This window comes from Cicer arietinum, chromosome 7, assembly GCF_000331145.2.
Source record: "Cicer arietinum cultivar CDC Frontier isolate Library 1 chromosome 7, Cicar.CDCFrontier_v2.0, whole genome shotgun sequence".
NCBI classification, from domain to species: domain Eukaryota; kingdom Viridiplantae; phylum Streptophyta; class Magnoliopsida; order Fabales; family Fabaceae; genus Cicer; species Cicer arietinum.
The window spans coordinates 24,141,344-24,162,105 of record NC_021166.2 but is presented as its reverse complement, the minus strand read 5'-3'; the positions used below and the strand labels follow the sequence as shown (position 1 = coordinate 24,162,105).

At 32.3% G+C, this 20,762-nt stretch overlaps 3 protein-coding genes across 3 annotated transcripts; all 3 read left to right on the top strand.

Moving 5' to 3' along the window:
- The first annotated feature begins 2,108 nt into the window (after positions 1-2,108).
- Positions 2,109-2,862, top strand: LOC101495609 (uncharacterized). The gene is made up of 2 exons (XM_073363512.1): positions 2,109-2,463; positions 2,555-2,862. Exons 1-2 carry the CDS (start codon positions 2,109-2,111, stop codon positions 2,860-2,862), a joined length of 663 nt encoding a protein of 220 aa, XP_073219613.1.
- Positions 2,863-3,967: 1,105 nt separating this feature from the next.
- LOC140918716 (uncharacterized) lies at positions 3,968-4,810 on the top strand. The gene is made up of 3 exons (XM_073363511.1): positions 3,968-4,288; positions 4,514-4,573; positions 4,679-4,810. Exons 1-3 carry the CDS (start codon positions 3,968-3,970, stop codon positions 4,808-4,810), a joined length of 513 nt encoding a protein of 170 aa, XP_073219612.1.
- Positions 4,811-10,732: 5,922 nt separating this feature from the next.
- LOC101493141 (pyruvate dehydrogenase E1 component subunit alpha, mitochondrial-like) lies at positions 10,733-17,440 on the top strand. Its single transcript, XM_004489834.4, has 8 exons — positions 10,733-11,617; positions 11,937-12,016; positions 12,894-12,971; positions 13,101-13,196; positions 13,288-13,359; positions 16,338-16,391; positions 16,502-16,567; positions 16,960-17,440. The coding sequence occupies exons 1-8, from the start codon at positions 10,930-10,932 to the stop codon at positions 17,002-17,004; spliced, it is 1,179 nt and encodes a 392-aa protein (XP_004489891.1). The 5' UTR covers positions 10,733-10,929; the 3' UTR covers positions 17,005-17,440.
- The last annotated feature ends 3,322 nt before the right edge of the window (positions 17,441-20,762 follow it).

The window sequence follows — 20,762 nt, the reverse complement described above, 5'->3', positions numbered from 1 at the left end:
ACGAACTCTGTTGTCTGAGTTAACCATTGGTAAATAGACATACATAATTTCATCTTCAATGCTTAACTAAATTTAATCATTCATATCAATCTTCAATAATTTCTATTTTAGAATCTTTTTTGCAGCAACAAATGGAACAACTCATATTAATTCAATTGCCACAACTTCAATTGACATACAATTAATCACGTTGAACAACAAACGTAACAATCCTACTTATTTCACTACAACCTCTTGTGACCATACAGTTGATGCAGGTTTGACAATCCATTATTATTAAAATCAACTCAAGATGTTTTCTTTATATATATTCACATTTATTTATTAAAATCAACTCAAAATAATATATGACTAAACTATGTTTGTATTTTAGCTTCCTCTATAATTCGTACGAAAAACATAATGAGAAGCGAGGCAACACAGTCAAGAAAACATGTTTCTATTTCTGGTTAGTATATTCTATTTTCATATTGGATGCTTTCTTATTTTTTCTTGATAATTATTAACCTACTACATTTTGACATTTACAAATTATAAGTTTCATTGCATTTAAAATGACATGTTTCTTTCTTTTATATTGTATAGGCGCTACTCAATTGATATATGACACTCCTATGTTAGATGTGATAAATACATGTTACAAAACTTGTATCTCTACCTTACCATGTTCTTGAATCGATACCTTCATTCGTAATTAGTTTTTCAAATGGTTCGTTATTCCAACATGTGAAAAAAAATGTATTTATTTTTTCTAATCAATAGGTTCCATTTTCAAAAAATTTGACTGTGAAATCCTAATTTTCTATTTGTATCTCTATCCTTTTACTCATAAAGTACAAGTATAAGTGGTCAAAGGACTACTTTCCATTGTGAAATGTTTGGACTTGCTGAAACACAAGGTCAGATTCACACCTCAATAACCTATTTTCATCAAAGACTCATGAATAATATCATAATTGACTTTATTGCCTAAAATTTGAGTTCGTTTTATTCAACATAAATAGTAGACTTTGGAGATCCCTCTTATACATGCTCTTAATGTGGTGCTCAAATCAGGTATGAGGAGCGAGATGAGAAAAGTGTTAATAGCAGCCTACCTAACTTTTCACTTTGTTGTATAAAAGAAATAGTACATATTCCATATTTTAAAAGGCCTCCGGAGTTGCTAATGAGCTTAATACATGGACATGATCCAAGGAGTAAACATTTTAAAGAAAATATTCGAGCATATAATAGTATGTTTTGTTTCATATCAATTGGTGGAAAGATCCAATCAAACTTGAGTAGGGATGGAGGACCACCACAATTTATTCTCAGTGGACAAAATTTCTACAGAATTGGCAGTCTAATTCCAGAGGAAGAAGCAACTCCAAAATTTGGCCAATTATATATATATATATATGACACAATGAATGAGATATCTAACAAATTTAATCATTTAAGGTATAAATCTTATTTGGTATATATTATACAATAATTTTGAATTTTTTTGTTTGTTTATGTGACCACTTATTTATTTATTTATTAATTATTTTATTATTATCCAGATCAAATGGACAACACAAAGATCTAGATAAAACATTAGTTAAAGACTTCACAAGAATGGTGGATGAACACAATGTCTTAGCTACGTCTTTTAGGAAAGTTCGTGACCACCTACAACACAATAACACCTCTAATGTGTGCCTAAGGTTGTTTTGAAACAGAACAAAGGATCCAAGAACACATAATATGCCATCATGTGATGAAGTTGCTGCTTTAATAGTTGGTGATTTGGACAACCTTGATCCTGGTCGAGACATTATTGTTAGAAAGACATCCGTCTATTTGGAGAAAATAAAAGAGACTCATGCTTCGTTCATACCCCTTCAATATTCGTTGTTGTTTCCATTTGGTGATGACCAATATCAAAAAAAAATTCCTATCAGAGAGGATGTTATGAAGGAAGGAAAATGAAAGAGGATACGCATTACATTGAGAGACTATTGCATTCCGCATACAAGAGAGAGATTTCAAAGATGGGATTATTGTAAATGCTGACAAACTATTTTAACAGTTTGTTGTTGATTGTTTCTCTGATAGAGTCGCAAAGGTTATACTGGATACGAATGAATCAATTGACAATTAGATGTGACATATTAAGTGGTTTACAAGAAGTTGTTCATAGTAGAGAAACCCATACATCTGCAGTCGGAAAACGTCTAGTACTACCAACATCTTTTACCGGAGATCTACGATACATGTTTAATAACTGTCAAGATGCAATGGCTATTTGCAAAAAGTTTGGGTATCCTAATTTGTTTATCAGCATAACGTGCAATGCTAATTGGCAAAATTTTGTTTCTATTAGAGGCCTTAAAACAAGTGATCGTACATACATTATTTGTAGAGTATTTAAGGCAAAGCTTGATCACATGACGAGTGATTTTAAAAAGGAAAAAATATTTGGTGAAATTGTTGCAGGTAATAATTACTATCTATTTTGTATTACTTTATTATTACTTTTATACAAATATATATTACTTCCCAAAGGATCACCAACTTTCAACTATAGTTGACGATGAAGGTTATCCAAAGTACAAGCGACGAGATACTAGTTTATCTGTTTTGAAAAAAGGAATCAGTTTGGACAATAGGTTTGTAGTTCCATACAATCCACATTTGTTGATGAAATATCAAGCACATGTCAATGTTGAGTATTACAACAAGGGAAACTCTATAAAGTATTTGTTTAAGTATGTTAATAAAGGACCAGATAGAGCCGCAATAGAGATTTCAAACCAAACAAAAAATGGTCATGTACTAGATGAGATAAAACAATACTATGAGTGCAGATATTTGGCCCTGTGTGAGGCTGTTTAGAGGACTTTTGAGTACGACATCCATCAAATGTGGCCTCCTGTTATAAGGCTTTCATTTTACCTTGAAAATGAGCAATCTGTAATGTATTCAGAAAATAATCCAATTCAATATGTTGTGGCGCGTAATGAAGAGCCTGACACAATGTTTTTGGTTTGGTTTGAGGCAAACAAAAAGTATCCTGAAGGAAGAGAATTGACTTATGCCGAATTTCCTACTTGTTTATATAAAAAATAGCAGAACATGGCAGCCCAGAAAGCAAGGTAATTCAATTGGAAGACTTACTTATATTCCCTCAGGAGGTGGGGATGTTTATTTTTTGAGACTCTATTGACAATACAAAAAGGGTGCACAAGTTACAATGATATTAAGAAAGTGGATGGCACAACACATAAAACCTTTAAGGAAACGTGTTTTGCACTTGGGTTGCTGCAGGATGACAATGAATTTGTGTATGCTATTACTAAAGCAAGTCAGTTGGCCTCTGGACATCAATTGAGGAGATTATTTGTTATATTATTGTTCATGAATCCAATGACAAATCCTTTTGTTGTTTGGGAAGCTACATGGAAACTTTTATGTGATGGAATTTTATACGAAAAAAGGAAAATGTTAAACAACCCAAGTATGCAATTAAATATTAAATATAATATACATATATATATATATATATATATATATATTAATTTTTTGTTATTATTATTATTAATATTTTACAACACTAACAATATGATTAAAATTGTTATGTTCGATTCAGGCATTCAAATAAGTGATGATGAGTTAAAAAATATTTGTTTGGTTGAGTTGGACAAACTACTTTTCATGAGTGGTAAATCTCTTAAAAGTTTTAAGACCATGCCATGCCCTACACATTCAAATATGAATCAATTTGAAAATAGGTTCTTGGCTGATGAATTAAACTATGACAAAGATGAGTTAGCTGCAACCCACATCTCATTATTATGGATATGGAGGCACAAGAAAAAAATTTATCTGGAGAACTTTATCAGCTGCACTAAGATCCCAAGGTTTAATTGTTTTAAATGTTTCCTCAAGTGGGATTGCAACTTTATTATTACCTGGAGGAAAAACATTTCATTCTGCATTAATGATTCCTTTGGTTACAACCAAAACATCTACATGTGACATCAAACAATGCACTGATAAAGCTAATCTTATCCTACATGCTAAACTTATTATATGGGATGAAGCTCCAATGCTAAATAAAATTTGTGCTGAAGCTGTAGATCGTACTTTCAGAGATATCATGAGGACTATAGATGAGGCTAACCTACATAAACCATTTGGTGGGAAGGTAGTTGTTTTTGGAGGTGATTTTAGAAAAATATTACCTGTTGTTAGAAAATGTTGTAGACATGATATAGTGGCATCTTCAATAAACTCATCTGAATTATGGAAATACTGCAAGGTTTTGACATTATCAAGAAACATGCACTTAGCATCTGCATAACCCAATGCATATACTAATGACATTAAAGATTTTGCATATTGGATGCTTAATATTGGAAACGGTAAACATGACTCAAATGAGCTACGAGAGAGTATTATTAATATTCCTGAAGACATATTGGTAACAAATTCCCAAAATCCTCTATTATCTTTGTTTGAATGGACATAGCCATTGCTTTTACAGAACATGAACAACTTGAAATACTATGAAGAGAGGGAAATACTTGCTCAGACTCATGATACTGTAGATATCATTAATGATTATATTTTATCATTAATTCCAGGTGAGGGAAATGAATACATTAGTTCATACTCAATTGTATGTTCTGATGAAAATTGTGTTGTGTAGGGAGATTGGTTCACACTTGAATTTTTAAATGACATGAAATGTTCAAGAATTCCAAATCACCGATTAAAATTAAAGATTGGTGTTCCAGTCATGCTTTTGAGGAACATTGATCAAGCTAAATGGATTATGTAATGGAACAAGTTTGCTCATAAATGATCTATGTACAAATATTATTGGAGCAACTATGATCACGAGAAAAAACATCGGTGATAAGATTTATATACCAAGGATGAATTTGGTTCCATCTGATCTATCTTTCTCATTTAAATTCCAGAGAAGATAATTTCCATTGTCGTTGTGTTTTACAATGACCATAAATAAGAGTCAAGGTCAATCTCTTTCTCAAGTTAGTTTGTATTTAAAGCGACCTGTATTTACTCATGGTCAGTTCTATGTGTCTATTTCACGAGTAAAATCCAAGAAAGGATTGAAGATTGTTATTTTAGATGAAGAAGGAAAACCATGTACCGACACCAAAAATGTTGTGTACAAAGAAATTTTCAATAATTTGTAAACATGTAGACGGCATTCTTTTTACGGTTAAATTTGTTTATTGTAAGTTTTGTGTGTGTGTGTGTGTATGGAATTGAATTGATGATAAAATTCATATTATGCTTTTAATGTCAATGTCAATAAAATTATGTCTTGAATGTCAATGTTAGTTCAAATTGTTATATTATATAACTTTATGTAACAATATATTTATCAAAATAGTAATTTATATCCGTGTGACGCACGAGTTACACACTAGTGTTAATTGAATATGAAGCTCTTTTATGTTTATTCTACATAGTGTCTCCACACTAGAAATTAATTTTCCAATAAAATTTAAAGATTAATTTATGTGCACTAACGGAGTAAAACTTTTTTACACATCCATCTTATCGTATCCCACCATAGTGCCACTTTTTAGATAAATTCATAAAATATCTATAAAAAAAACTACATAGAGTGAATTGATTGGATGTATGTATACAAACGTTTTATACGGATTAAATCCTAAAATTTAATTCTCTTAAGCACTAATTTGTCAATAATTAGTTCTTCGACAATAATAATTACTGATAAAGTTGTTTCTAATATGAATAAATTGCATAAGCAATATGACATTCTAACATTTCATATCATAATATCTTATAACAGAAGTTACCAAACAAATAATTTTAAATGACAATTTAAAATTTCAAAAATATATTTTAATTCTCAAATATCAAAGACTATTTTAATGGATGTTTACGATTTCAAATATTAATTTTTCTATTCACTTATAATCAACCTTTTGTACTAGGTTTAACAAGAGACACACACTAACACACATGATTTATTAAATTATGAGTTTCAACAGTTCAAATTTAACTCGAGCACAATTATACAAAACTCTTTCAAACTCATTTATACCACCCGTGTCTTGAACACCCACTCAGACCTTACTGCAAGACTATAACTGACATTTGAGTTCTTAAGTTTCATTTGGATCACTTATTGCTATTTAGTCCTATTTTGAAAATAATCATTACTCCTTTCGTTCCATGAAAAATGTCATTTTAGATTATTTCACATGATAAAAAAAATTGTAAATAAATAAAAGAGTCTAACAATTTTATAAAATTACGTTGAACAATGATGGATATTAACTTCAATTATACATAAATAATAAAATATAAGCTAAATTACATCTGTGGTCCCTTAACTTAATTTCAGGTAACGTTTTAGTCCTTTATCTTTTTTTTCTTCCCGATTTAGTCATTTATTCCTAAAAATATCAAATAAAGTATGAAAATATGAGTTTATTTGAAGATTTGCGTTACGAATTTGATGAAATTTGTATTATATTGAAGAATATAATTAATTTTATGAGTTTTGATTGAATTTTTTTTGAAATTTTGTATAAAAAAGGATATCATTGTTGAAATTTTAAAACATAAAATATCAAATTGTCACTTAAAATTAAAATAAAGGACCAAGTCGGAAAAAAAAAAAAAGATAAAGGACTAAAACTTTACTTGAAATTAAGTTAAAGGACCACGAATGTAATTTAACCTAAAATATAATAAACTAGTAACTGATGCACATAATGCCGTATTAATTTTGAGTATACTTAAAATAACTAATAGGCTAAATACCACTTGTGATCCCTTAACTTAATTTCAGTTAACGTTTTAGTCCTTTATCTTTTGTTTTTCCCGATTTGGTCATTTATTTTAATTTTAAGTGACAATTGTATCTTTTATGTTTTAAAACGTCAACAATATTATCCTTTTTTTTTATAAAAATTCAAAAATTCATCAAAATTTTCAAACAAATTTAATAAAAACTCAAAATTTTCAAATAAACTCATATTTATCATTCTTTATTTGATGTTGTTGGAGATGAAAATATGAGTCTATTTAAATATTTAAGTTATAAATTTGATGAAATTACATTATATTGAGGATGATAATTAGTTTTATGATTTTTGTTTGAAATTTTTTATGAATTTTTTGAATTTTTGCAAAAAATAAGGATAATATTGTTGACATTTTAAAACATAAAATATCAAATTGTGACTTAAAATTAAAATAAAGGACTAAATCGGTAAAAAAAAGAAAAAGATAAAGGATTAAAACGTTAACTGAAATTAAGTTAATGGACTACAAGTGATATTTAGCCTAACTAATTTTATCTTGAAAAAATATAGACATTTTTTGTTATAATTGTGTTATTGAATTTCAAAATACCAATATTATATGTGACACCATATACATTTATTACTATCTCTCTTATTTTTTTACAATTTGTATGCATTTAAAATATACAAAAATCAAATGACCGTATTAGTCATCAAACTTTTGATCTCAAAATATTATTATTAATTGTTTATTTAGCATGACACTTAATAAATATTAAATAAATAATAGTTTTTGATTTTTTATTTATTTATGAATACTTGTTTTTGTGTTTGTCTAACGAGAAGCTTGAGTGTTCAAGATTTCAAAGCTCTTTAATGTGACATTGCTGGAGAAGTGATGTAAGTGGTTGTTAGCGAAAGTTCACTTGCAGGCTAACACAACTCATGAATGGACATGGAACAATAAACGTGGTGCATTTTACTTAGTTAAAAAGGCTTACTTGGTGTTACGAGAAGTTGTTGTTGTTGATGTGGAAACTCCAACATTTTAATCTATGGTTTGGAATCTTTTTGTACCTTCTAAAGTGGCATTATTTGTGTAGCAATTGTTTCAAAATAGATTGTCGACAATTTGTTTCATCCACATATTATATAAACTTATTTTTTATTGTCCTCGATTTGAGATAATATGGTATGGTGTTTTGGAGTGGTAAGGGGTGCTATGTACTTTTTCAAATAACGTAAGTGATCATGCTCAATAATTAATGTATTGTGGGTACTATATGGTCGATATGATAAGCAAGAAATGAGGCTATTTTTAGTTAGCATGTTTTGAATGTGAATCTAATTATTAAAAATGTCAAGATCTTAGCTCATGGTTGCCTTGAGACATATGATAGAGATTTTAACTATATTTACTCGCAATATTGGTGTAACAATCATTTGAGGTGTGTTGAAGTTGTGAGATTTTAGATGAAAAATGCAGATAAAATAATAAGAGTTTAAATATTATTGATAATAATTTATGCTAACTTGATTACGAAAGACTCAATGCTAACTTCCATTTATATAGATACATAGACTCAATCCTAAATCAAGAATACATAATAATAATGAGATATATTCTAAGATATCTTTGTGATTATAAATTGATCATAGGAAATAACTCAAGATATTTAAGTATAATATAAAACATATTATAATATATTTTCTAATATTCTAACAGTTACCTTCAAGGTAAAACTTACTAAGCTTTAGCTTGTTACAAGAAAACAATATATTATTCTACAACATAAAAAGGTACCTCAGGGATGCATGTGAAGTTGGAATAATTGCTAATTGCTATAAAGATAGCCTAACTAGATAGCTTGAATTATCATCAGTCTGAGAGAAATTTGTGGCAAATAATTGAACAAAACAAGGTTCGTTCTTCTATAATACTGCATTTAGAAGTTTCAAACCAATAATATCAGAGATCCAAAATATTAAAACTTGAATATGCTTCAAGGAGAGAGATGTGCTTCAGTAGAGAGATGAGAGACCAGTACATTTGGGACAAAGATGATGCCAATGCATGAGACAAATTTCCAAGCTAAAGGGTGAGTCATGAAAATAAAAGACACTCTGACAATGACCACCAACGTAAAAATAAGTCATCGCTAATATGATTCGTCCATGGAAAAAATACATCACTAGAATGACCATCAGTGGGAATATAAGCCACTGATATAATATGTTAGTAAGAACTTAATTACATGATAAACATTGAGGAAAAAGCCGCATGTTTTCCTGTGGTTCAAAATAAAAAAACTGAAAACAAATATGGAACCAGGAGGAAAAAATCTAATTTGGACAACTGAAACACTGTGGCGGAAGGTGAACTGACACGTCTTTGGTCGAGGCTATTAGTGGCGATGCGTGGGATGAACGGGGCAAATCTTGGAGACGCGTGGAGAAACTTTTGGCCATAAAAAATTGGGGTGTGTAGATTAAAAGATTTCACACACAATGGAAATGATTATGTCGAAAAACTTGTTAGAAAACTCTTCTAGCAACGACAATAGATGGAAGCAGCGGTAGACGAGAGCGACAACAAAGATTTTTGGTGAAAATGACAATAATTAGAAAAAGAATGATCACACTATAAAAGAGAAACGACAATTATATTCTCAAAACTGTTGGTAACTCAAAAGTGAAATAGTGGCAAAATAGTTCAAGGAGGATCAAACTAGACTTTAGATACCACGTTGAAGTTGTGGGATTTTATATAAAAGGTGGAGAGAAATTAGTAAAAGTTTGAATATTATTGGTAATAGTTTTATGTCAACTTAATTATAAAAGACTAGTTACTAATATCTATTTATAGAGATATATAAATTTAATTCTAAAGCAAGAATAAATTATAATAATAATAAAATATGCTCTAAGATATCTTTATAATTATAAATTGATCATAAAAAATAACTTAAGATACTTTAATATAATATAAAATATATTTTATAATATTTTAACTAGCGCTTAGGAAATAAAAGGTGAGTGAATGTGAGGTTGGTAGATAATTGATTTTGTAATATTTCTTTTTCAAGCACATCTTGTTCTTGATTAAGTTTATAATGAATTACCTATTGACTAATTAAATAAAAAAAATAGTACTCCATCTATTTTAAAATAATTGACTCATTTGTAAAAAAGTTTATCTCAAAATAATTGATTATTTTAATTTTTAATGTATTTTTTTTTCAATTGTACCATTATTTCTAATATATATATTTTTATTATATATTTATCACATTAATAATAAATCAATATGAAAAATAAATTCCGCATCACTACACGATCATGAACATGGATTGGCTTTTCGTGACATGAAAAGACGGTTAAGACCAAATTCATTTAACGCATCCTTAAAATCTTGAACTATTTTGTAAAAAATAAAAAGAGATACTTGTGTTGACACAATATTTGACACCCCTCACATATAAAACAAAAAATTAAAAGAAAAAATATTAAGTGATATGACTAAATTATTTCTTAATTAATTTTTGATAGATTGTCTTCTAACCCTAGAATTCTCAATTTTTTATAAGTACGAGATCCAATAGTGAAAAATGAAATTTTTGAATATAAGAGATGATTCAATTTAATACAGTTTTTACATGTTTTGAGTAACATTAAAGAAAAAAATAAACAACTACTATTTTTTTATTTATTTTTGAATATATGTCCAAATATTTTTAAAGTTGGATTTATTTCTACATAAACAATATATTCTTATAAAAATAAAATAAACTAACACGTTGATAATATAAAACAATTTTATACTATTAATTAATCAGAATGATTTAAATGGTTAATATTATTCGACTTATGTTATAAAAAATGTAGTGCGATCCAATTAAACGGTTGTGATCAAAATCGAAAAACAAAAAAAGAATTCCCTTACCCTCACTCCTCTGGTGATCTCACTCTTTCGCATAGCACCCCTCATTTGACCCCTCCTCCTCATTCCTCACCTAACCCCCTTCTAAATCATTTCTTCTTCTTCTTCTTCCAATACCTCACTTTCCTCAATTCATTATAACCGTTCCATTCATTTTCTTATTAAATAACAATTTTCCAGTAACTGACTAACTAACAGATCTCAATGGCACTATCACGCATTACATCCCCATTCCGATCTACCAACCTTCTCATCCCATCCATCCTTTCCTCACTACGACATCGTTCCATCTCGAACGACACAACCCTAACTATCGAAACCTCTATCCCATTCACCGCCCACAACTGCGATGCGCCCTCACGCTCCGTCGAAACAACCACCTCTGAACTCATGTCCTTCTTCCGCGACATGGTCCTCATGCGTCGGATGGAGATCGCTGCCGATTCGCTCTACAAGGCCAAACTAATCCGCGGTTTCTGTCATCTCTACGACGGTCAGGAAGCCGTTGCCGTCGGAATGGAAGCGGCGATTAATTCTAAAGACTGTGTGATTACTGCTTACCGTGATCATTGTACCTTTTTATGCCGAGGTGGAACCCTAATTGAGGTTTTTTCTGAGCTTATGGGGAGAAAGGATGGTTGTTCGAAGGGGAAAGGGGGTTCGATGCATTTTTATAGGAAGGAAGGTGGGTTTTATGGTGGCCATGGTATTGTTGGGGCTCAGATTCCACTTGGTGTTGGATTGGCTTTTGGTCAGAAATATAGTAAAGATCCAAATGTTACTTTTTCTTTGTATGGTGATGGTGCTGCTAATCAGGGTCAGTTGTTTGAAGCGCTTAATATTGCTGCTCTTTGGGATCTTCCTGCAATTTTGGTTTGTGAGAATAACCATTGTGAGTTCTTCTCTTTTCGATAGTTAATTGTTGACTTTTTTCTTTGACTTAATTAATTGTTGAGTTTGCATGATCAGTTTTTGTATTTTGGGTTTGTTTTTTGGATTTGGATTTTGGTTAACTAATGAGTTTACATGATGAGTTTATTTATTTATTTTTGGTTTAGTTTGGTTAATTAATGAGCTTTCATGATGAGTTTTTGTGATTTTGGATGTGGATTTTTATTTTGGTTTGGTTAATTAATGGGTTTACATGATGAGGTTTTTTTGTTTTTGGATTTTGATTTTGTTTTGGACTTTTGGTTATTTTTGTGTATCAGATGGAATGGGGACTGCAGAGTGGAGATCTGCTAAGAGTCCTGCTTATTACAAGCGTGGGGATTATGCTCCTGGATTGAAGGTTAGGGAGATTAAGAAATTTTGATATTGTGTGATGTGGTGTTGTTGAGGTTTTGTTAGTTGCATATCTTTTGGAATCACTTTTTAATAATGTATTGTTGTGTTATTATGTTAATGCATAGTTATTTGTTATCTTCTAGGAAGGAGTAGTAGCATAGTGTCTTTTGAAATGGTTTATTGCTATGTTGCCTGTGGGATGCAATGCAATTGTTCTTTCTTAGTTCAAAGTATAGATTTGTGGCTAGATTATGGTTGATGACCTAGGTGATTTAAGCGGGTACCCAACACAGTAATATATGTGTTACTTGTGGTTGCATGGGAAGTATTGTGTGTTCTAATTACAATGTTTTGCGTACTTCAAGGATTTGCATTTTATACTATTCATGCAATGTATTTCTTCGAACTTTTTTATTTATTTTTTATAATGGTTTAATATGATGTATATTGTGTGCATGTCGTTATAAGATTGTGCATTGTATCTTTTATTGCTCAATTTAGCTAGCCCGGGATGTAAATTCCTAATGAGGTTTCGAGTGATGGACATGGTTTGGCCTGGTGATTTTCTTGTTCTTGTGTTGGTGCTTTTTTGGGTTCTTCTTGTTTGGCTCTTTTCTTGTCATCATTTAAAGTGTTCTTTTTTCATGCCTAGATATGTAGATTTATGCATGCTTTAGGTATGTTTGATTTTGTTTGACATATAAGTCTTTACTATCGTTGTTCGGGCAGATACTTTATGGGTATGGTTGTGGCCTGTGGGTGTATAGGATAGCATGTGTGGCTCTCTGTATATACACACGCTAATCAAATATAAGTATATTGAAGCATTTTCTGAAACAACCCTTTTGAAAAATTTGAATAAATATATATACTTTGTACAGGTAGATGGCATGGATGTTCTTGCTGTAAAGCAAGCTTGCAAATTTGCAAAGGAACATGCTTTGAAGAATGGTCCCCTTGTGAGTAAATATACTTGCTGTTTATTCATTTTTAAAACTTACTGAAATTTGTTTGATTTTGATTGATTAAAGTATCAAAGGTTACTCTGTTAGATTATGATTGTTTTCTCCCTTGACTATAATGTCCAGATTCTTGAGATGGACACATACAGATACCATGGCCACTCCATGTCTGATCCTGGCAGCACATACCGCACACGTGATGAGATTAGCGGTGTTAGACAGGTATATCACTATCGCCAGCAACAAATATCCTGATTGTTTAATTAAATGGAGGAATTCATTGTTCTCTTCCTTTTCTTGGCTATTATTACAGGAGCGTGATCCAATTGAGAGAGTAAGAAAGCTGGTTTTGGCTCACGACATTGCTACTGAAAAGGAGCTTAAGGTGATTGGAGGAAGTTTGAATTCATGCTTAACTATTGTTAAATGTGATATATTTGTCTTTATTTTGTATAAAATACTCCTGGGTTCCTCTTTATACTGGTCTTCAAATTTTTCTGGCTTTTCATAAGTTCATAAATAGAAACAGTTTTCTTTATTATTAAGTAGGGCATCTTAGGTTTGAGTTGTTAGAGAGAATTGGTAGATAGGGGGAGACTGAAGGTTGCAGAAAAGAGTATCCACATTCATGTATGATTTTTATCAAAACCTATTTTTACCAAACAGATCTCCACTTTCATCTACCTTCGCATTCTTTTTCTTCATAACAACAGCCCCACATAGTTCCTCTATTGTCGTGGTTGTATCTCCTCCTCTATGGGTTTATTGTTTGCTACCTAGTTCCTCAGGTTAAAGAATTGTTAGATCATCCATTTGTCCCATTTCTTTTTCCACTTTTTGAGTCATCACCATTAACAAATCAAGATCCTCTGAACTGAGTATCTGCTAGCCTTCCCTGCATCTTTCAATCCATGCGTACCAACCAACTCGCCGTTGTTGTCTGCAGCTCCCACCACTCTGGAACCAATACATAAGGATTCTGATAGGACCTTACTCTTGAATGGGACAAAAATGGGCCAACAGACCAGCGTCCATTCAGGCCCATTATTATGCGCTCTGTAGGAACCGTGCTCTAGTTAGTTATGATTATCTTGTATTTCAATAGTTCAGTTTCTTTCATAAAGAATACACTTCCTCAAGCTTCAGCCAATTACTTCCTCTTGTGTGATTTTCTAATTCTGCAATTTTAGTTTCTATTTGATTCTCCTTGAAATATGTTGCAACCCTTCTCACTGGTCCTCCCTTCACAGTTCTTATCTTTCATGAAATTTGTTGTTGCTATATCACCACTCTCACTTCCCTTACCTACTTGGTCACTCCTTCAATAGTTCAATTCCATATTATGTATCTATTGTCTACATTGGAACTTGTGTCAGTTCTTGAATGGACACCTGAATGATGTCCCTATTTGCTGGCTCCCAAGGTTTGTGATCTTTGATACCAGTTTGATAAGAGTTGATTTTAACTTATAAAAGAAATGAAGATTAGCTCTGCACAAGAACAGACAATGCAGAACATAAAGAAAGGGAATATCAGAGAAAGCACCTATGCTTTCTGTGCCCCTTGGCTTCAGCCACTCCCCTTGATTACTTGAATTATCCGATACACCACTCCAATGTCCTATTGCCCCTTGTCTATTCTGCTTCTCACATAGAATGAAGGCTTAAGGGAATATTTAGTAAAGGTACTATTGATGTTCAGGATGTTAGATTAAAGGAGAGAAATTATAAGTGCTTTGAATATTATTGTTAATAACTTGGTAATAGCTTAATACAAAAGACTAAGCACTAACCCCTATTTATTTATACAAGACTCATAATCCTAAATATATAGGAAAACCAGGAAACAAATAATGGTAATAACTGAGACATATGTAAAATAATCGTAGATGATAATCTATGATACTCTAAGATTAGAAAATGATCCTAGGAGATAAACCAATCTAACATATAATCATAATAATATGAGATTATTTATATTCTAACACTCCCCCTCAAGCTAAAACTTACTAAGCTTTAGCTTGTTACGAGAAAATAATATATTTCAACGCAAATAAAAATAATGATTTGGAAGGCAACTCAAGTATGCGGGACTCAAAGGGAATCGCCGAAAAGATAGCTGGAATGATCATCAGCCTGCAAAATTTCATGGAAAGCAATCAAATTAAACAAGCTCTGCCCTTCTCAATACTACATTTGGAAGCTTCAAACCAATAATACCGGAGAATAAAAAATATTTAAACTTAAAACCATGTATAAAAATTGCTTATGGGACAGAGACGAGCCCAATGCATCTGAGACAAAGATGTAGTCAGTGCATTTAGGATGAAACACTAGACTGGGATTGACAGAGGAAGGTGGCCACTTCGCCTTGAAGAGCTGCCACAATGGTGGCAACATGTGACGATGATGGGATTTGAGTGCAATAATTTATAGTTGCTTATATATGTGTGTCAGGAGGTTGTCGGTGGTGATCTTTTAGGGACTGGCCAAGCTCAAGGAGGCAATCGGCATGGTTGGGTTAGTTTCCAAAAAGGGTTCCAGAAAAGCCATGGTGGACAATGACAATTGCGGTTGAGGAGTTTGAAAACAATTGAAAACACGCCAAAGAAAGGATGACACCGGAAGAAAAGAAGACGAAACCGGTATAAACTAATAATAAAAAGACAAGGGTTTAGTAAAATAAATGTTAAATACAACTATTACTACATTCTCAAAGATTTGGAACTTGGCAACATAACAGAGACGAGGCAGGTCAGAAGATCAAACCAAGCTCTAGATACCATGTCAATGTTATTTATTTTAAATTTAAATTAAAGGAGAGAAATAATAAGAGCTTTGGATATTATTGATACTAACTTGATTATTATAGCTTAATACAAAAGGCTAAATGCTAATCCCGAGATATTATTGATAATAACTTGATTAAATAGGAAAATCAAGAAATAGATAATGATAATAACTAAGAAATATGAAAACTAGTTCTAGAAGATAACCTAAGATACTCTAAGATTATATATTGATCATAGGAGATAAACCAATCTAACGTAATATCATGAGATGCGAGATTATTGTATATTCTAACAGGCACGGAATAACAGAATTACCATGGGGCAGGATGTAGTAATGAAGGTGTCAGGTGTGAATTATATGTTAAAAGTAAATAATAAAAAGCAGAGTGAGGGGCAGACTTTTAGTGTTTGAGTGAGTCAGTTAGGGCTTTAACAGAGTATTTGGGAGCTTTTAGATTGGACTGGGAAGGAGGCAGGGCCCCTCAGAAGCTGTAGTGCCTATCATTTTCCATTTTCTTTAATTAACCTTTATAGTTCAATTGCTAAAAATATTGTGCAATTTCTTCTTTTAGGACATTGAAAAGGAAGCAAGAAAAGAAGTTGACGAAGCCATTGCCAAAGCAAAGGTTAGAACCTTGGTTTATTTTATTTTTCTCATACTATACTAACTTTGGTATCCCAGATATTTGTATATTCTTTACAATCTGAGTTCTGTTTTATTTTCTTATATTTCCAGGAAAGTCAAATGCCAGACCCATCTGATCTATATACCAATGTATATGTTAAAGGTTTAGGGGTCGAGGTAAAATTATTTCATCTCTACTCTTTACTCCTTATCCTTTCATGTATTTCAGTGAAAATACCTCATGTTATATAAATTCGAGTATAAACAAGCAAATGCATATCAGACTATGTATGACACAGATTCAACAATCCTTTGCATAAAACTTGTGGAGAATATTACTCCAGAAGTACAGATATTTGTTAGCATACAGGAAAGACTTTCTAATTTGTAGACAAATGAATATTATTTGTCTGGATTTTGTTTTATATAGTTATAAAGCTTCACTAAACAGAAGGACATGATCCCTGGTTGTTAAGGTTACACGATGAAGAGAAGCAGATATAATTAATGTAACTTGGTAAATGGTGTGTTTATTAAAATCTTACTGTTAACGACATTTTGAATTGCAGGCATTTGGCCCTGATAGGAAAGAAGTAAAAGCTACTTTGCCATAATGGAGAATTTTATCCTTTGAATATCCTCTTCCCTTGGTTACAGACCAATCAAAATAATGAAGAATAAAATGTTTTTTAGCAGCAGAACGTCTCTGTCTATTGGTGAAGCTTTGCCTAATTGTATATGAAATTTATTCTTGAGTAGCAATGTGGCGGCCTAAACATTTAGCATGTAATTTTGGAGGGACCCATATTTTAATTGATTATACATGCAATTGGTGGTGTAATGCAAATTGGAAGAGTTCATTGTGCTCAATTTCTTTTGAATGTGTTCCACAATTGGTGGAGAAATGTCATTATTTTTTCATGTACCCATCAGATTTTGTTTCAATTACACCATTAATTTTGGGTATCAAGAATTCTTGTTTTTTGGGACCATTTCTGAAATTTTGTACCTCTTTGCAGATTGAATTATTGATGCAGATACTTTAGTTTACTTGGGTCCTGTTGATTTTATGTTTCTAGTTTATGGCTCTATGTTTCCCATTTCAGTTGTCTGCACATAAAGTGAAAGCAGTATTATAGGTACATCTATAGCTTCTTCTCCCAGTCCTTATATGTTCTCAATTTTTTTCAAAATATACCTCTGGATTAGCCATTTTGGATGTGTTTTTGTCAAAATGCAAATTCGATTTGACCAATCCGGAGAGCAATGAGTGGGAGAAGAAACCTCTTTAGTTATTTTCTTGGTCAAAAGATGAATTTTCCCAATAATTTTCCCATGCTTGGTGGGGAATTGATATCCTTGGACCATTTCGATTAGCACTTTGGCAAGTAAAATACTTGGTGGTAGTAGTCGATTACTTCATCAAATAGATAGATGATGAACATTTGGCTAAAATCATTGTAGGTTACATACTTTGTTTCTTCCTGAAAAATATTTTGATGAGGTTTGGCATACTTGAGGTAGGAATCACTAACAATGGAACACAATTAACATGCAAATCTTATCGGAACTTAATGACTAACCTTGGGGTTACTTAATGTTTCACTTGTGTGCAACTCCCACAAATCGACGGACAAGTCGAAACGTCAACAATGATATTACTAGGGATTAGAAGAAGATTGGGTGAAGTAAAAGAAAATTGGACTATTGATCTACCATATGTTCTTTGGTCTTATTGAACTACACCACACTCTACCTTAGGTGAAATTCCTTTTTGACTTACTTATGGATCTTGAAGGTGTAATCCCAATTAAAATTGGAGAACTCGGTTGGAGGACCTCATATCTCTTAAGCATAAATAAAAACGAAAGAACACTACAAGAAGAACTTGACATGCTAGATGAAGACATAAACATTGCAAACCTCAATGAAGCCGTCGTCGAGGAAAGAATGACAATCAAGTACAACAAGAAGGTAAAGCCTTGCAAACTCGAAATAGATGACCTAGTTCTTTAGAGAGCATACGTCAGCATGAAGAATGCAGGCCAAGGAAAATTAGTGCCAACCTAGGAATGACCATATTGAATTCTTTCAAAAATGGGAACAAGAGCATTCACCTTGGAAACTTTAGAAGGAAATATAATTTCGAGAACATGGAATGCATAAAAAAAACAAAGAAATAATACATTTGAAGTAGATAATCTGAACGGTTTGTAAGGTGTATTTGACTTGTGATACATATTTAATGAAAAATTCCTTTTGTTGTTATGTGTTCAGTGCAATGTACTGTCAAAAGAGTGATTCAAAGCCACCAACACTTCAAAACAATCAAATGACGACAACGACGAAATCATTTTGCACAATGGTTCGAAGACACCCCTTTTCAGATATCCACTGAAATTAGAAAGGGACCTGACAATCAAACCACTTTTGGTTTATGATATCAAATTGTTAACTAGGGGATGATAGGAAACAACTCTTGGTTGGGGATGCCTTTCTCTAAGCGAATCGACAATATCTCATACAAACGAATATAAAATGAAGTAAAAAAAGAACAACTGAACGCGAGCAACTGTGAAGCTAAACAAGAAAAAATATTGCTTAATCACAACAAAGCATATGAAGAAGTCAATGAAATCAGCGTAAATTGATGAACAGAGAAAAAATGAAATATCAACAAATATTACGGTCATAAGCCGACAAAGTGTTTTAAACATTACAATAAAGAACCACGGACAAACATCAAAATTCAACATTTGGTGAAATACAACCTCAAAATTCAACAATAAAACCAAGTTTCAACATCCTACTATCCGACTTCGTTAGCCATCCCATCCTGTGCATTCTCTTCATCGTTCGGGATCTCAATAATTTCTCCACCTTTGATTACCTTAGTATAATCCATTCCATCCATAATAACGACCAATCTGGGATTCACCAATTGAATTTAAGCAAGGGAATTTTAAAAAAAGTCTTTACTCGCATAATACAAATTGTTGATCAAAGTAGCTTTCTCATCTTCCAAGTCCTTTTTCTCTTTTTCAAGGATATTGACCTTCTTGGACAAGTCATACAACTTGGATCTAGTCTTTTCGACACTCTTATCTAGTCGAGCTATAGTTTTTTCCAAGACCTTTTTCACATCAGCAAGAACATAGGATGCCGCCTTGACTCCACTCGGTTGAGAAGAAAGACCTTCATTCTTTTTGCGTAAAGACTTTAGGTCTTCGTCGTTCTTTAGCAACTTGGCATTAGCTTTAATAAAATGGTCCTTGGCATGGGTGTCTTTGAGGCCTGTTATAGTATTTTCATGATCAAGGTGATTTGCAGTGAGATTAGCAACTTTAGAGTGAAAAGTTTCTACCTCGATGAAAATTCTTGGTTAGCAGTCATCATAGAGGCATACACCACAAAGACCTTACACGAGTGCAACAAGCTCTTTGCAAATATATTTGGACGACCAAGTGTGACTGTGTCATCCAAGCTCGCAACATCAGATTCATTGACCATATCTCTAAGCCCAATAAGATCTTCAGGGAGTTCGACATAAATGGCACTAGGAAATGCAAGAGACGTATTTGCCATCGTTGTGCCTTTAGTGGCTACTATATTTGCTTTCTTCCGCTTCGGACCATCTCGAAGATCAATGAAGCTCAAACTCTTGCTAGAAGAAACCGATGTGGTTTTTTGAGGAGAAGTTGGAATGGTCCCCGAGACGGGGACATCTCCAACCACTTCCTTTGGTTGAGGGGGAGCTGGAGGGACTTGCGAAGGAGCCGAAGAAGATGCTCTGGTACCCTTCGGTTTTTACTTCTTCATAAAAGATAGAGAAACCAAGTTCGCCGTAAACATGAAAATGGAAAGAAAGTTAAAATTAAGAAAAAGGAAAAATATCTAGCTTAACAATATAACGATAATTCTAGTAACCACATAAGAGATAGTTAGCATTTTCTTGATAACGGAAAACCAAAAGTTCCCTAGTATATATGCAACGAGAAACATATTGAAGCTTTCCTTACGCATCCAACACCAAATTTCCTTTCTTATCAACCTTAAGTTCCTTCTCGAAAGTATTGAAGAACGGTCATAAATAATTAGCTTTATAGAGGTCGACACGAATAAGTTCTTTAAGCTTGTACGTCAATTCACCCTGTCTGCGACTGAAGTGAGCCTTAGTCCAAACCTTTGGAAATTGAACCCGACAAGTCGTCTTCGGTTCACCATCTTCGTCCATGACAATTTTCCTATTTCGATCTTAAATAGGACTGATAATGCATAAGTTTTTATGGGCTTCTTCTAATCTCGCCACAATATAACATTGCCTCTTGAACCCTTTTAATTTATTAGTGAAATCCATGAAACACTTCTTTAT

Coding starts and splice junctions, on each gene's coding strand:
- LOC101495609 (XM_073363512.1), top strand. CDS start 2,109: ATGAATCAATTGACAATTAGATGTGACATATTAAGTGGTTTACAAGAA. Junction 2,464..2,554: donor ATTTGGTGAAATTGTTGCAG/GTAATAATTACT, acceptor TTTCAACTATAG/TTGACGATGAAGGTTATCCA.
- LOC101493141 (XM_004489834.4), top strand. CDS start 10,930: ATGGCACTATCACGCATTACATCCCCATTCCGATCTACCAACCTTCTC. Junction 13,360..16,337: donor CTACTGAAAAGGAGCTTAAG/GTGATTGGAGGA, acceptor TTCTTCTTTTAG/GACATTGAAAAGGAAGCAAG. Junction 16,568..16,959: donor TTAAAGGTTTAGGGGTCGAG/GTAAAATTATTT, acceptor TTTGAATTGCAG/GCATTTGGCCCTGATAGGAA.
- LOC140918716 (XM_073363511.1), top strand. CDS start 3,968: ATGATTCCTTTGGTTACAACCAAAACATCTACATGTGACATCAAACAA. Junction 4,289..4,513: donor AATTATGGAAATACTGCAAG/GTTTTGACATTA, acceptor TTGCTTTTACAG/AACATGAACAACTTGAAATA. Junction 4,574..4,678: donor TTGCTCAGACTCATGATACT/GTAGATATCATT, acceptor TGTGTTGTGTAG/GGAGATTGGTTCACACTTGA.